Source organism: Branchiostoma floridae, chromosome 15, assembly GCF_000003815.2.
Source record: "Branchiostoma floridae strain S238N-H82 chromosome 15, Bfl_VNyyK, whole genome shotgun sequence".
Classification (NCBI taxonomy): Eukaryota; Metazoa; Chordata; class Leptocardii; order Amphioxiformes; family Branchiostomatidae; genus Branchiostoma; species Branchiostoma floridae.
In genome coordinates this window covers 6107939-6124207 of record NC_049993.1, presented here as the reverse complement: position 1 = coordinate 6124207, position 16269 = coordinate 6107939, and the positions used below count along the sequence as shown (strand labels likewise).

The window sequence follows — 16269 nt, the reverse complement described above, 5'->3', positions numbered from 1 at the left end:
CCATAGAGAGCCTGCTATGGAGGCTACACTGAGCACGTGTCGTGGCTCCAACAAAGACAGGTCGTCGACAAACTTAAAGGTGTCTGCTGTTGATTGGTCGACAGGAACCGCGTCATTCACCAGTACCAAGAAGATCAGTGGACCTAACTTGGTGCCTTGTGGTACTCCACATGTTAGTGTCTGCCATTCAGAAACTTCCCCTTGGTACTTAACGCGCTGGCGCCGTTCAGAGAGAAAGCTGATAATCCACGGAACGACGGACGGGCGCACCCCGAGCTCGATCAGTTTGTTGACGGCAGTTTGGTGATGGACAGAGTCAAAAGCACGTGAGAAATCCGTAAGTACTAGTGTGGACATATGGCTTCGTTTGTCAGCTGTTTCCAGCAGCTTGTGTGTCAGGAGTGTAAGGTAGTGTGTCGTGGACCGGCCACGCAGGGATCCATACTGTCGCGGGTCTACACTAGGAAGTATGTCCTTGAGACACCAGTCCGTAATGATGCCTTCGCACACCTTGGCAAAAACTGATGTCAGTGAGATGGGTCTTAACTTTGACAGACTTGGCGGCATTTCCTTCGGGACCGGTATGACGTCCGCTTCCCTCCAAGCGTCAGGAACAACACCTTGGCAGAGCGATGTGTTTATAATATCGCACAGCGGTTGGCTCAGCTCAAACGCGAACTCCCGGACAATTCTGGGGGAAATGTTGTCACTGCCAGTAGCCTTACCGATCTTCACCTGCTTGAGCCTGTGCCACATAAACCAGAGGGAGACAGTGGGTGGTGGGGCTGGGGCAGGCAGGTACGCTGGGAGATCCTGGAGCTGCAGAGGGGCGTGTTGCTGTGATGCCGCTGCCAGGTGCATGTTGATGGCGTCTGCTACAGACTTGGGCGATGAAGACGGAACGCCGGGCACTTCAACACAAAGTTGTCCCTTGCTGCTATTAGTTAGTTCTTTGATGGCTTTGTACCATTTTCTTGGATCTGCCACTTTAAGGTGCTCGATCTTATTCCTGTAGAAGGCTTTCTTCGAGGACTGAATGGTTTTGCTGATCTTGTTACGAAGGTGCTTCCACTTAGGGTGATTCCCTTCCGCAAAGGCCCTCTGTCGGTAGCCTCCATAGCAGGCTCTCTATGGAGGCTACTCTGTCGGTCTCTGATCAGAGTTTTTAGATGTGGAGTTATCCAGGGCTTATCTTGCTTGTGGATTCGTACAGTCCTGGTAGGGAAGAAACTGTCCACAGCACGAAGGAGAGTGGTGTAGAACGCTGAGTACTTCTCCTGTGTGTTATCTGCACAGTACACTTATCGGATGGGTAATCCAACATCCAAAGGCCCGCAAGTCTGACTCACGCAGGGGTCGTACCTGTTTCTTATGTGTCTCGTTTCCGGTATTAGAAGTTGGACTTCCCTCCCAGATAACGCAGTTGTGGTCGCTGTCGCCAATCGGGGGAACTGTTGTTGGCTCTTGGTAACAAGTGGCTAAGCAGTCCGACGCAAGTATCTGGTCGAGGATGGCATTGTCACGAGTCGGCACCTTCACGAGTTGTGTCAGTGAGTGCTGCGAGCACAGGCCGGTAACATCCAGGCGGTTAAGGTCGCCGAGGACAACCACGCCGACGTCAGGGTATGTCTGCGAATGTCATCAATCGACGTAGCCAAGAAATCCAGTAATGCCTCTTCATGAGGTGAGTTGGGTGGATGATATACCGCGCACAGAGCGATAGATGACACAGATCTCGGGAGCCAGTGGGGACGGATGTGCATCCAAACACACTCAAGTTCTGTTGGGACGACAATGTTCATAGGCTTCGAGGGAATGTTCTCCTTAATGTACACCGCCACTCCCCCTCCTCGCTTGTCACTTCTGCATTTAGAAAAGAGGTTAAAATCCTGTATGGATGTCAGTTCGGCTGGTAGCTGTGGAGTAAACCATGTTTCAGTCACAACTGCGATGTCAACACTGGAAGTGGACAGGATCGCTTGAAACTCATCAAGCTTGTTTACAAGCGACCTGGTGTTGGTAAGCAGAATTCGGGGCATGTGCCGTGGCCGGCGGAATGTTTTCACCTATTGTTCTGTCTTGACAGGAAGCAGCTGGGGTACATGCCTTGATTGGATGTAATTAGCGGGTGGTCTATTCCCAATGACTGTTTGTATGTGTCGTGCATGGTTCCTACCGGCTTTACATCCTCTAGGTCTGCTCCTCCACTTCAGGATGCCTAGGCCATGCAAGGTCGATCTCAATTCGGGATTCAGGAGTGATAGTGCCCTTAAGTTGGCCAATTTTCATGTTTTTGAAATGCTCAAATCCGGCAAAATGGCCCCCAAACTTCTTTGGCCTGTTGCCATGGCAACGAGGGGTTCTGAGAAGAAAGAAAGCTATTTTGAGGGGTTGTGTACCAAGTACTATCACTGTGCAAAAAAGGAGCCAAATCTATTTTTTGACCGGTGCCACCATTGTTTGACCCTTACAGACATTCGCTCTTAAAAGAGGCCCTTAGGCGGAGACAGCAAAATCATGCGGCTGCCTATTAAAAGCGCATTTTATAATCTGGTGTATTGACCTGAGCATTGTCAGCTCTACATGACCTGCACTGTTTACTTTGTTATCAACAGCCAGGTGAGTTTAGAATCCTTTTACATCTTATCTGTCATATGTGCAACTGTTTGTCTGCTTGCTGTCTGCTTGTAGGCAAGGAGGTTAAAGTTAAGGTTAATGGGTGTTACACATATTTGGCAACAACTATAGTTGTCACTCTTTGTTGTTAGCAGATCATGATCAGATTATGATGATTCCATATAGGAATACATAGCAATACAAATTGCTCCTGAATCACAGATTTCCTACATAAATGTATCTAGATCTGTCTTTGTATAAGTTTAAATATGTGGCATGTAGTCCTCTCTTAATAATTTGTTGGTTTTAGACTGCTGTATTATGCATGTGATCTTTTTGGGGGGAGGGGCAGTATCATCATATCAACAACATTTTCCAGATCAGCCAGGACTCTAAGGCAATTGCAAAAGGAAGTGATTTGCTGTGGAAAGTATGCACAGCATTAGAGGACTTAAGTAGTAGCAGGGAAAAGTTGAGTTACGCTTTGTTGACCTGAAAAAATGGCCATATGACATGGTCCCTTTATACAGTTCATCATAAAGAACCGGTAAAGCCAGTCGTGAAGACACACCACACAAAACGTATAAATACCTGGCAAGTAGGGTAAAAGCTTGGCTTACATAACTTGTATGTCTGTCCAGTGGGTCCAAGGCCTGATTGATTATTATCTCATCTCTACCAATGGTTTTCTTGGTCCTGGATTATGTCGTATCTACCTGCTCTCCAAGCAGAGGTTAAGTCGTGGAGATATTAATAGTAGTAGTCAGGAATTTTCTGACTACAGATACTTACTGTTACAGTAGTAGTCAGGAATTTTCCGACTACAGTACTACTATATCTCCGCGACTTATTATATGACTTCTGCTTGGAGATTGATTCGTTATTATCTTATCTTCATACATTAGGGGGTATCGAACAGTTCCCGAGTTTTCTATTTAAGACAAGTTGAGGAGAAAGTTGTTGATGAAATGGCGATGACCAATGTGCTGACCGGAAAGTACCGCACCACTGGCACAACCCCTCTGGACCTCTCCTCCTGTAGTAAAGGGTAAGTAAGAGTTCAAAAATGTTTTGATATGCATTAACCTTTCGGTTACTGAATTAGTGGTGTCAAGACCTAATATAATCTTTTAATCTCCAAGCAGATCTTACGCTAGCATAAGATAGTATCAAAAGCTGGCAGTCAGGAATGAAGCCGGCAGGTTGCTAGGAATATTTTTGGCTACCGGAATCTTTAACTGCCAGCTTGCAGGAGGCCGGTCAGTCAGACTGGCTGCTAAGGAGCGAGATTGATCCTACCAAGTTTGCACACCGAATGTACCATTTAAGGCGTACATAGCCTTACAGTAGAAGCTGGTCAATTGCACAACGGATTAGGGCACACTTCTGTTAATTGCACAGAATGCCAAAATTCCAAACTGCTGCGGTCTTGTCAGGCTAGACAAAATTACACATGACAAAAAGGCTTTTAATTACTTTTTTAAAAAATCAGTTATAATCTTAATCCCTGCTCATGTAGTCTTTTGTCACCAAATTTACAATTCTAATTGTTTAGGAGGTTAATAGGATTTAACGTTAATGCTTTTAAAGTTTTCATCTTCTGTGCTCTCTCCAGCGACATCCTGAAGTACTTTGAAGCCAGCTATGATTTGAATGAAAGCCTATTTGTCGGTCTGAAGGGTGAGTTTGCATTTCCCAAGAAATTTTAGTCTTCATCACTTTTTCTTGGCACTCACTTTGAAGTCAGTGTGATTTGCCTAAAGTAATCCGTGTTTTCAGTACAGTATTGAAGTTAGGAACATTTTTTATGAAAAAGAGCTCTAACGTCTGCTTGCAGATGAAGATGCCTTCTACAAGTGTCCTGACCGCCTGAGGCTGCCGTTGATCTTCTACTACGCCCACACGGCCACCGTGTATGTGAACAAGCTGATGCTGGCAGGGCTCATGACAGAGAGGGTCAACCTGGACTTTGAAACGATGTTCGAGCTCGGAGTGGACGAAATGTCCTGGGATGACACGGTGAGATTACATCGTCAATCTTAAAGTATTAGGGCCTTCATTGGTTGGTCAATCCCTCAATTGAATACCAGAGTCTTAATACCCCCCTCAGATTAGGTGAAAATTGATCGGACGAGTCTGCCATTTTAAGTCTGCAAGCTCTAAATTACGAGGAGGCATGACCCTGACGGGAGGGGGAAACTCTGCCATTTCTTCATCGGCAGCAGGGTCATGCCTCCTCGTAATTTAGAGCTCACAGACTCGTCGTCCGATCAATTTTCACCTAATGTTAGGGGGGTATAAAGACAATCAAATCAGGAATTCCTTTGCCATAAGTTGAGACAAGAATTATATAGTTTCAACTGTCTGCAATTTGTGTGAGATCAGAGTTATCAATGTTACATTTCGTTATGTCCGGGTAGGAAGGTCACCTACAACAGGGGTTTTTGTTTGTCTTTGTGTGACCTAGAGTCGATTCCACATTACCAAGAGGGTCTTTCTTGCCTTTTGTTCCAACATTTTGAAAATCTTTATAACATTCTAAATGTGATAGGTAACTGTTTAGAACTATCTATAATATCTGTGTGATGTTCTAAATATTTTCTATAGTGTTCATACATGTTAGAAACATTTCTAACATCAAATCCATTATTTCTGTTAGTTTCTAAACTGTTCCAACATAGATTTATCATTTGTGATCAAATGTGATCATATGTTCGAACAGTGAAACAAAATGATGAAACTGAGTCAGTGGGCTAGGAAGAGGGCAATTCACACATCCCTGCCAAGTACAGGAAATTGTGTCTGTCTGACAGCTTTTCACAAAAGAGCCACTAGTGTCTACTAAGAATACAAGACCCAAACAAAAGGCCCATCTAAGCAGCTTTGTTTATTGGGGTAATAAAAGTTTTTATGGAGGAAAAAAATGACGCAAATTGTTGGAACATATGATCACATGTTCCAACAATAACAAAAACACATAGATGTTTCTAAATTGTTCTAAATAAAGAGATATTTGTACCATTAATTTCCCAATGTTTCCAACATATATAGATAGGTTCAAACATGTTCACACTTTCATTTTCATTTGTTTGAAACATTTAGAACTACAGTGACTGAAATATTCTTTTGCTTAGATAGTTCAAACTTATTACAAATATTATTTCAAAACCCTCTCGGTGACTCGGAATCGACTCTATATTACTCTAAAAACTTATAATTTATGCATTTGTATGATTTTGTTACATGAGTTACATGTACTTTTAATGTTGTGAGGAAACATGACGACTTGGGGCAATATTTTCAGGTACATAACATTCAACATCCTCCTTCTAAAATTGAATACCCGCTGGTTCCCGACGAATGGCTAGAAATCAGATAGTCAATTTCTTGTTGACATGTATTACAGGAGAACTACCGTATGGGAGGCAGGTTCCAGTGGCCCCCATTGGCAGAGGCAGTGGAGTTTCGCCGCCTGGTCCGCAATCGCATCCGTCAGCTGATCGAGGACACGCCCCTCCAGCTGCCAATCACCCAGGACAACCCATGGGTAGGTCAGAGGTCAAGGTCGATATCAAATTGTTGGTTAATTGTTCCTTGACATAATATTTTTTAAATATGTCTACTTTTATCATTTATTTTAAGCTTTCACTGGCCCATATGACACAAAGACAAACATGAAAAACATAGACGCCACTTTTGGCCCCTAAACAGGAAGTAATTTACCTAAAAGTGCTCTTAGGGTAAAGACAATTCTCTGATTGGCTGATATCATTGGTCAAAGGCCACACCCACCAAAGGGTACCCTGGGGGCCATCCGGGGTCGGGCATCTTGGACAGTTTATCGGTAGCCCAAGACAGTCATGCCCGCCAAGCTCCTATTACCATCCAGGGGAGTTTAATGCTTAGGTCCACATGCCCTATCCCAGGAGAGGCTAGCGATAACTCCTTTGGGCTTAAACTCCCACGGAGCGCTAATGTGAGGTCGGCGGGCTGGCTGCCTTGGCTCCCCGAACAAAACTCGCTAGCTATATCGCTAGCTACCCGGTCCTGTCTGGCTCCCAGGGTAACCAAAGGGGAAACCTCAGGCCGATTTAGCAGAACGTATGTATGGGCCATGGTGGAGGCTCTGTGCAGGAGAAAGGACTTATCAGGTGTAAGTCTAACTGCAGCTGCCCTGTCCACAGTGGGCGGTGATGATGGGTGTTGAGCATGAGAAAATCCACATCGAGACGTCCTCCGTGCTGATCAGGCAGATGCCCATCACCATGGTAACCACCCCGCCCAAGTGGAAGTACGCTCCAGCAAGCACAGGTACTAACGTTACATTGTACATGACATGAATAGAATGGTATGCTTCATATTGTCTGTTTTATATGGTAGCTGCAAATCGCTTAGGTCAAGGACTAATTTCTTCATCAGTATTTCCTTCTTTGTATATAAACCAATGTTAAACATAAACTGTAGTAAACAAAAGCTCAAATGCCTATCCCTGGGCAAACAAGGTTTTAAGTAATGTGATGATATCTTCATATTATGGATCTTGATTGTATTGGTTTGTACCTGTGTTACTATCAGTCTACGATTTTCTCTCACCCACCCACACCCCCACCCCCACCCCCCTGCAAGGTACTGCAATTCAAGAGAACCCCCTTGTTCAAGTGGAGGGGGGTGAGGTGACTTTTGGCAAACCAGAGGACTTTCCCTCTTACGGTTGGTGTATGGAGTATGGACAGCAAACATTCAAGTAAGTACATGTGGTAGGACATATCCTGTTTGCTATTCTAACTATGGATTTCTAACTTCACCATACAGTAACAGTGAGGTCAAAGCATGATTTACACCAAATTTCTAATGTGTTTCTATATTCAAAAGTGATCCTAGCTTGTAATATCAACAAAGGTATCTGATGTGCCAATAGATTATTTTAGCCTTCTAGCTTACAACTTAGACATCCCTGTCCTTTGTACTGAAGTTAGGCCATGTTGATTTGATTATATGGATGACATCCTCCGGGAACTCCAGAACTGATGCGAGCGAGCGAATAAAAAAAAAGTTTGGCCAAAAAAAAAAGTTGCCTTCAGTATGAAATCAAAGTGGTCAGGAAGGTTGAACATAGGACTAAACACACATGGTATACCATGATCCCCTGGACCTGAATTTTCTGTACTGGTACCTCCCCCAACCAACAATAGATTTTTTTCTTTCCGTCCTTTCACATCTTATTCTTTGACTTTAGATTCATTTTGGCATTCTATATATGGCATTAGTTATCTGTTTTCTGATACTTTTTTTTCAATCTACGGAATATTTGTGCTCATTTTACAGCTGCTTTGCACAATTTATTGTGTGGTCGGAAACTTTTTTTTTTTTTTTTGGAAATGGCCGAAAATTGGTGCGAGCGCGGATGTCATCCATATAATCAAATCAACGTGGCCTTAGGTGTATTTCTAAATTCATTTTTTTAATTTTTTTTATGGTACAGTAACTGTGAGGTTGAAGCATAATTTACACCGAATTCTCAATGCATACCTATATGTAATATCAACAAAAGTAATGTTACCTGATGTGCCTTGAAATTTTAGCTTTTGTAACATCCCTGTCCTTGGTACTGAAGTTAAGATTAGTTGTTCTTGGTACCAACCTTCACCTGCTCTCCTTACAGCTTGCTCTGTAATGAATGTGCTACCCTAAAAGAGAACTTGATTGAAAAATGATAAGGTCTCTGTTAGCTTTACCAGTGAATTCCTTTCCAGAGTTCCAACATTTGAGGCATCCAAGTTCAAGGTGACCAACCGTGAGTTTCTGCAGTTTGTGAAGGCAGGAGGGTACGAGAACTCCTCCTATTGGACAAAGGAAGGTAGGTCAAAGGGCAGATACTGGCACTGATCCAACTCAACAATGTAAAACTCTCTTGCATACTCTCTACATGTAAGACAGCAACAGAGACCTTCTATTCCCCTCTGTCCTTCAGGGGGAGCTGTTGAGTTGTGCCCCTTTTGCAAATATCAGGTTCATGACTAAACAGGGCTGTGAATGGCGGTTCCAGTGGTATTTTTAGTTGTTAAGTGATATTTTTTACGCCCATAACCTTCCAATTAGTAATGCTACAATGATCCTTATAGTATAATGTCATGTAATTTTATGTTATGAATTACATTTCTCATTGTCTTCAGGCTGGAACTGGCAATGTTTTCGTCAAATGCGGCATCCAATATTCTGGGTTTGCACCAAAGGTGGGAGTGTCAAATATTTCTCTGCTGAATTTCATTTCTTTCAATTCTGAAACATGTCTTTAACTACTTAATAGTCTTGTCTAAGATCACTTAGAGCAAAAGAAGTAAATACATGACTTGGCTTGTTAATTTTAAAAGCTTTCAAGTTTTCCATTCAATAGAAAAAATTGCAACTTCTAAAATTCTACTAAGGACAGGGAACTTTTGTGCAGATGAAGTCCAGGTGCGGCCAAAAATTCAGTTATTCCACATATTCTTCTTCGAATCAATAGCGTTGATTTGATCATATTATTTTACAACATTTGTTTATGCTACTTCCAGGATGTAAGTCTAGCTGCGGTGCTGTCCTTTCTTCCTATTCCCACTGCCTGCCAGAGCACTTCTCCACTACCTACACTGACCCAGAAATCAGGCAGCATCTTGAGAACAACAATGGTCCACAAAATGGGGACCTAAATGGAAATGGCTGTGAACATGATTTCAGGTAATTCAACGTTTGAAAACACCAGTAGTTTACAGTTATGCTCTGATACCCTGATGTTCCAACACCCCCAAACCTATAACATAGTGTGTCAGAATGCAGGGGTGTTCCCATTGGGAGGTAACGTTACCAAGAACAATTGATTGTTTGCTCCTTTTAAGCAGAAGTTAAAACTTAAATGGACCTTTTCTTCTCCTCCTCCCAGGCTGCGAGTGATATTTGATGTAATGGAGATGCCCTGGGACTGGCCGGTGGTGGTGAACTACCACGAAGCTCGCGCCTTCTGCGCCTGGAAAGGTCCGGAGTTCCGCATGCTGACGGAGGCAGAGTTCAACATGATCCAGGGCGGGGCACTGGGCGACCCCAGCAAGGGCGTGACCTCTGACCCTGTGTTCCACAAGGATCCCCAGGCCAACTTTAGGCTGACCTTTGGGTCATCATCGGTAAGACTCTGTAGACTCCGATACACAATAGAATGACAGAGATGTAACTCTTTCCCTCTCTCCGTTAGAAATGTATATATCCACTATCGTGATATCTTTTTCTGTCCAAATTATCTCTTTCAGCCAGTCGACCTCTATCGACCAAATGACCTTGGCTTCCACGACGTGTTTGGGAACGTCTGGGAGTGGGTGGAAGATCACTTCAACTGCCTGCCTGGCTACAGACAGCACCATCTGTATGACGATTACGCTTTCCCCTTCTGTGATGGCCGCCATGGCCTCATGTTGGTAAAAGAGTTTTTGCTCTTTCATTGCCTTAATTTCTGTAGACAATGAAATGTTTGTGTTAGGCACTAGTTTGGACAATAACGTTAGTTTTACTAAAAAAGCAAGCAATGAACCCAATACTAATTGATGGATTGTTATGTTTCCAAGGAGTACGTCAAAGGTACTTCAGAAGTAGTTCATATCACAGTTAGGACCTGAGTCAGTTCTTACGACTGACTTTTTTTTCCAAGCTTTATTCTTAAAAACAAATAGTACATTTGTCAACAAAAAAGTATTCTTACGACTGACTTACATTTTACAAATCTGCCTGCAGTCTTGCAGAAACTGATGATAAACTTTATGAAGAATGAACAGGATGGATGTCAGCATCAAAAATTTGGTGGACCGGATGTTGGACTGATTAGAAAATGAACTGATTATATGATCAGGCATTCACATGAATTTTGTTTCCTAAAATGAATGACATTACTTTCCCTCCAGGGTGGTTCCTGGGCCTCTAATGGCACTTACAACTCCCGCTTTTCTCGCTCGTTCTTCCGCCGCCACTTCTACCAACACGCTGGCTTCCGTGTGGCACGGACTCTGCCCGGTGCGGGGAAGTCACCCGTAGTCATGGTCAACACGGATGTGTACATTTTAGGAGCGGGAGTGGAAGGTAAGATGGAACAGACAACAGACGATTTCCTTTGTGTGTTTGCCACTCAGCTTTACATATTACATGTATCATCATAACATTACCAGGTATCCTTACAGGTGAATAGTTTGAACCATTTAAGTGGGTACACCTTGATTATGAAAAAACTGTTAAATAGTTCACCAGATAAAACAAAACGTTAAACAGTTCACTTAATCAGGGTTTGATAAATAGTATTTTATGAACAGGTGAGTGCTGATGTCGTGTTTCCTCAATAGGTGTGGAGCACTGAGCTCAGCATGACAAAAGTTGTCTTTTTTCTGCACAGTTTGTACCCAACAGGTTACACAAGTGCTGCGCTTGTTACATGGTGGACATGTTCATCTGTGTGCAGTGAATTCCCAGGATGGATTCTGATTTCAGATGTACATAATCAAGATCACAAACTCATAACTCTCCTCGGGGGAGCACAGGTATTTGTTCAACATATGTAATGTTTTATCGCTGATACAGTGAGCATGTCTTATGTATTGTCTGTTTTCTACTTTTTACAGACAGAAGAAGCTCTTATTGTGTCATCGGAGTCATCTAAAAAGACTGATCAATTTCTCACAGAAGTTTTAGAAGTGTATGCATGGAACCAGCTCTGACATGTTTCAGGATCTTTGACAACCCCTACCATTTTCCCAGCTGGTCTCCAGTGACTAACAGCAGTGTGTTTTGTTACAGTTCTGCTATAAATACCATTTCATATGTTCGTCTCCCCTCTCCTTCAATTTGAAATGATCAGAGTTACTCTATAATGATCTATCTCTGAAATCAGAGAAAGACCTGACTGTGCCAGAAACAGTGGGTCTGGAGGTCGTCCCGATGGCAAGCACCAACAGACAGTTCCACCAGGAAACAGAAGAGGCTCTGGCGGCCATGTTGGCCCTGCAGTACGGGGATGGGGGCCAGAACTACTCCAAGGCGCTGGCAGATTTCTGTGTGGAGAAAGCAAACCATTACGGCTGTCCACTCCAGAAGATTGTACAGCTGGGATGTGGGACAGGAGGAGTGACGTACCAGCTGGCCAAAACTTACAAGGAGGTTGGTCTTCATCTGCCAGTTTCAAAATGAACGTTGTGACAAACTGAAACAAATTCTAGAGCAATGTTAAGACTTTGCACTGTAACCTCAGGTACTATGATTGAGAACCCTTTGGATATGCTAAAGCTAGGATGTTGAATTGGTATATACAGGCAACGTTATCAGTATTGTCTATTTCTGGTTATAGAAGGGCTCATTTTCCTCCTACAATAGTAATACTTGTCAAGGTTCCCAGAGTTGAATTCTTGAAACATTTTACCTAGGGAACACTGGCTTAATTCTATGGATGGCACCCGCAGGCATTGATTTTTGCATGTTCTAAAAAAATTGAGGTCACAAGTGACCCAATAGCCTGTAAAGAACAGACTGGATTTTTAGCGCTGTGGTTTAGCAGAATTTTTTTTTCTTCAATTTTTGCCCTTGCGCATTAGTTCTGGGGTCTACAGAGGATGTCATCCATAATAAAATTAAGTCAGTGTGGCCTAAGACCCCATGGAAATATTGCTGGTAACAAAAGGTGTGTTGGTGCAGGTGATTGGCCTTGACTACTGTGGTCAATTCCTGGAGGCAGCCATTGCGCTGCAGAAGACTGGAGAGTTCCACTTGTCAAAACCCGGAGTCACAGACAGTGAGACGGAGAAGAAATCAATGACAGACGATATCATCACTGTCAGCATTCCAGCAGATGTGCAGAGGGACAAGCTGACCTTCAAACAGGTAAGAAGGTCATGACCATGGTACTACTATACTGTCAATCATACTTACTATGCTATCCATGGTACTGACTTTGCTGTCCATGTTACTGACTATGCTAGCCATGATACTGACTTTTCTGTCCTTGGTACTATGCTGTACTTGGTACTGACTGTGCTAATCTATGGTGCTATCTATGCTGTCCATGGTACCGACTATGCTGTCCATGGTACCGACTATGCTGTCCATGGTACTGACTATGCTGTCTGTGGTACTGACTATGCTGTTCATGGTATTGGCTTCATGTTTTTGATCCATACTTCACATCATCTTAATACTAACTTCACTTTCAATGTTACTGACTTCACAATCCACTGTACTGACTATGCTTTCCTTGATACTGGCTTAATAGCACTTCTGTTGGTACTGCCTATGCTGTTCATGGTCCTAGCTATGCTGTCCATGGTCCTAGCTATATATATGCTGTCCATGGTACTGATATGCTGTCCTTGGTACTGACCATGCTGTCCTTGGTACTGACTATGCTGTCCATGGTACTGATATGCTGTCTTGAGTACTGATGATGGTACTGAATATGCTGTACTTGGTACTAATGATGCTCTCCATGTTACTGATGATGCTGTCCTTGGTACTGACTATGCTGTCCTTGGTACTGATAATGCTGCCCATGGTACTGATAATGCTGTCCATGGTACTGATAATGCTGTAATGGTACTGATGATGGTACTGACTATGCTGTCCTTGGTTCTGACAAAGCTGTTTCTGGTGATGACAATGCTGTTTATGGTGATGACTATGCTGTCCATTGTTGTAACTATGCTGGCCTAGGTGTTGGCTACAACATCGTTGTTACATACTTTACTACTGTGTTATGTTCATGGTTCTAACTACAGCCTATCTTGTTCCATGTCCAGATGACCTGGGTGCCCAACGAGATCCCGAAATCTGACCTGGTCCTGCTGGACTTCCTGGACAGGGTCAACAATCCTAAAGGTCAGGGGATGTCAAGTTCATTATCAGGGCTGTCACTACCTCAGGCCTTTTATAACTGTGCCTTGTCACATGATAATCAATATCATCAGTGACCTGGCAAGAGAACTCACAAGAAAACTCCAAGACAAGGTCTAAGTAGAGTTAAGAGAGCTCCCTAAGTAATAAGTCGTCAAATATTTTGTCAAAAGTTCAAAAAATCTTGCACTATAACAATGAATCTACTACAATGAAGGCAGGAACATGTTTGAAATATTACCAGGCTAAATCTGGTACTATTGGTGGGTTGGTGAAGTACAATGTTGTATACATTTTCCTTGATGTATATTTTATATAACAGAAGTACATATATGATAATTCCTGCATTGTTGATGTTGTTCCTGCATTGTTGACATGCTGTTGTTGACATGTTGTTCCTGCATTGTTGACTTGTTGTTCCCACATTGTTGACATGTTGTTGTTGACATGTTGTTCTGTCTACACCAGCCTGGTGGCTGCGACTGTGGGAGATCGTCACTGAAAACGGGATCGTCATGGTGATCTCTCAAAAGATTGGGAAAGAGGAACTCTCATCTGACTTGAACAACAAGTGAGTTTACTTTAGAGAACAAACACATCCACTGTATCCATTTTGACTTAGCTTTAATTCATCATAATTTATTGACTCCCACCTCTCATAATCTTCAACTTGGATAGTTTGATATTTCATGAAAGGATCAGATATTTGCATGAGACTAGTATTGGCAAGCATTAACTGTTCCAATGTTAACCAAAAAAGTCAATGAACTACTGTGTAAAAACACAATATGTGATTACAAATATGGATCGAATATGAGACAAAAATATAATGTAAGCTCATTTGCAGTGGACATTAACACTGCTACATCTGAGGTGGTGTCTGTTGTTGTTTTCCAGGTTGGATCTGCTTGAGGAACTGGAGCTTCAATTCAAAGATGGGCAGGGCCAGACCAAGGTTACTATGGCAACCATCTGGAAGCTCCGGATGTAACTATGGCAACAAGATGCTTGCAGAAAGTGCAACCTTGTCACAAGTTCTTTATAATTGTATTTTTCATGGGAGAGTTACCATTTTGTAAAGGGAGCCAGGTGAAAGGATTTCAGTAGCTTGAAAATTGAAAGCTATATTTGATTTAATTATTTATCAAGATTCTCCAAGTACAATGGGAGGTATGGCGGAACAGGTGTGTTTTGGTGCTATAATCATCACAAGTATTATTGAAGAAACGTTAGATCTGTGTCTTTTCCTGGGAAATTATTTTGGACTGGATTCTGTTACTTCTTAGATGAAGGGAAAGCTAAGTGTCGAGATAGCTTTGAAAATATGCTATATTCAGCCTACTAGTACTAGTAATTTACCAGACTTTTGGCCCTACATGTCTTAGAACAGTCAACTAAAGAACCTACTGTACACTGTATAACTGATTTATCGCTGATGGTCGATTACACCTCAGAGTCAAGTACAAAAGCACATGACAGAATGGGAACCTAAAACCCCATACAAGCCCATCTCATCTTTTGCCTGTCACAAAATGGGAATAAGCAAAGCTTGGTAAGCGAGATACAGGGCTTTTCAGAACAGGCAGTAGAAAAGGGGGGGTGGGTGGGGGGGTGATGGGGGATGGACTTTTTTGAATTGAATAAAAGATACATTTACAGCTTTTGTCTGCTTTCTTATTATTGTGACATATTCCTTACGATTTCTGTTCTATGCCTAGTTAGTGATTTTGCACAGTGTTGTTTCATTATCAAGTTCTACAAAAGTAGACTTTTCACAGTAGAAATCATAGCCAAGCAGATGGGTGCAGGTAGTAATGTCAGTACTGGAAACCAAGTTGATAAAAGCTCCTTGTGGAAACCGATTGCTGAGAGGACACAGAACAGACAGATAACTGTCCTTTTTCCCACAAACTGTATCTGAGTGGAAATTGCTTCCTGCAGAGATGGTAACTGCCCCATACCTGATCTACAACAGACAACCTTCTATACCAGCACCACAAATAAATGTGGCAGAAACATCAACAAGATGATGGTGGCGACCTAAACACAAAGAAGAAGAAGAGAGTACTGCACGATTCGAGACGCCTTATCTCTGAGTGTCAATGGTGCTACTTAGCGAATTATATAACGAACTACACAAAAGTAACGTTAACGATTTTACATTGATCATCTAAAAGCGACCCCTAGCGATCAATGAAATAAATGCTGCAAATTGACTCGAGTGTCATAGTAGCTGCACATTGATTGGTCGTTAAATTCTACTAGTAGTACGTTGATCCATCATCAGATAAAATTGTTTGATATAAATAGAATACAACAACGGTATCGCCCTAAGGCCGGAGGGTGATCAGGCCCACGTAAGGGCTGGGACCGAGGAAGCTAAGCTCAGGAAGCTCAAAAAAAGCCCGTGTGATACAACTTAGAAACCGTGTGATACAAAAGGTATGATAGGTATGACATAAATAGTAATATTCATCGTATAGTCCGTATGCACGTTGACATGGCCCATCAGACTTCATGCGTCATTTTGGAGCCGCACAACAGTAAAAAAAATGGTGCGAGCGGTCTTGAACCTACTCAGTATAGTGTGTCATAGTCTAGTAACAATATTGAAATTTTAACCTGTTCACTGACAAACAGACTAAAACACCACTGCATTCACTCATCGCTACATTTACTCTTCGCCTTTTTGTTCCACAAATTGACATTCGTGTGTAGCTGCTCTCAAAACGTAAGAATTCACAGGAAAAGTACACTCGACCA

At 42.6% G+C, this 16269-nt stretch overlaps 1 protein-coding gene across 7 annotated transcripts in view; it reads left to right on the top strand.

Moving 5' to 3' along the window:
* Window positions 1-15109, top strand: part of LOC118432644 (ergothioneine biosynthesis protein 1-like) — an 18280-nt gene extending 3171 nt beyond the window's left edge. For 2 of the 7 annotated variants that reach the window (XM_035844279.1, XM_035844278.1), the window contains exons 2-18: window positions 3522-3664; window positions 4232-4296; window positions 4454-4635; window positions 6023-6163; window positions 6801-6927; window positions 7243-7360; window positions 8370-8473; window positions 8790-8849; window positions 9171-9333; window positions 9536-9773; window positions 9897-10061; window positions 10542-10716; window positions 11519-11784; window positions 12316-12501; window positions 13413-13491; window positions 13975-14077; window positions 14404-15109. In XM_035844279.1, the coding sequence (XP_035700172.1) occupies window positions 3585-3664; window positions 4232-4296; window positions 4454-4635; window positions 6023-6163; window positions 6801-6927; window positions 7243-7360; window positions 8370-8473; window positions 8790-8849; window positions 9171-9333; window positions 9536-9773; window positions 9897-10061; window positions 10542-10716; window positions 11519-11784; window positions 12316-12501; window positions 13413-13491; window positions 13975-14077; window positions 14404-14497 (2346 nt within the window). In that variant the 5' untranslated portion in view covers window positions 3522-3584 and the 3' untranslated portion in view covers window positions 14498-15109. Of the gene's footprint in view, window positions 1-1326; window positions 2258-2482; window positions 3665-4231; window positions 4297-4453; window positions 4636-6022; window positions 6164-6800; window positions 6928-7242; window positions 7361-8369; window positions 8474-8789; window positions 8850-9170; window positions 9334-9535; window positions 9774-9896; window positions 10062-10541; window positions 10717-11518; window positions 11785-12315; window positions 12502-13412; window positions 13492-13974; window positions 14078-14403 lie in introns of those variants that run through there. The other 5 variants (XM_035844274.1, XM_035844277.1, XM_035844276.1 and 2 more) reach the window with 5 other exon arrangements.
* The last annotated feature ends 1160 nt before the right edge of the window (window positions 15110-16269 follow it).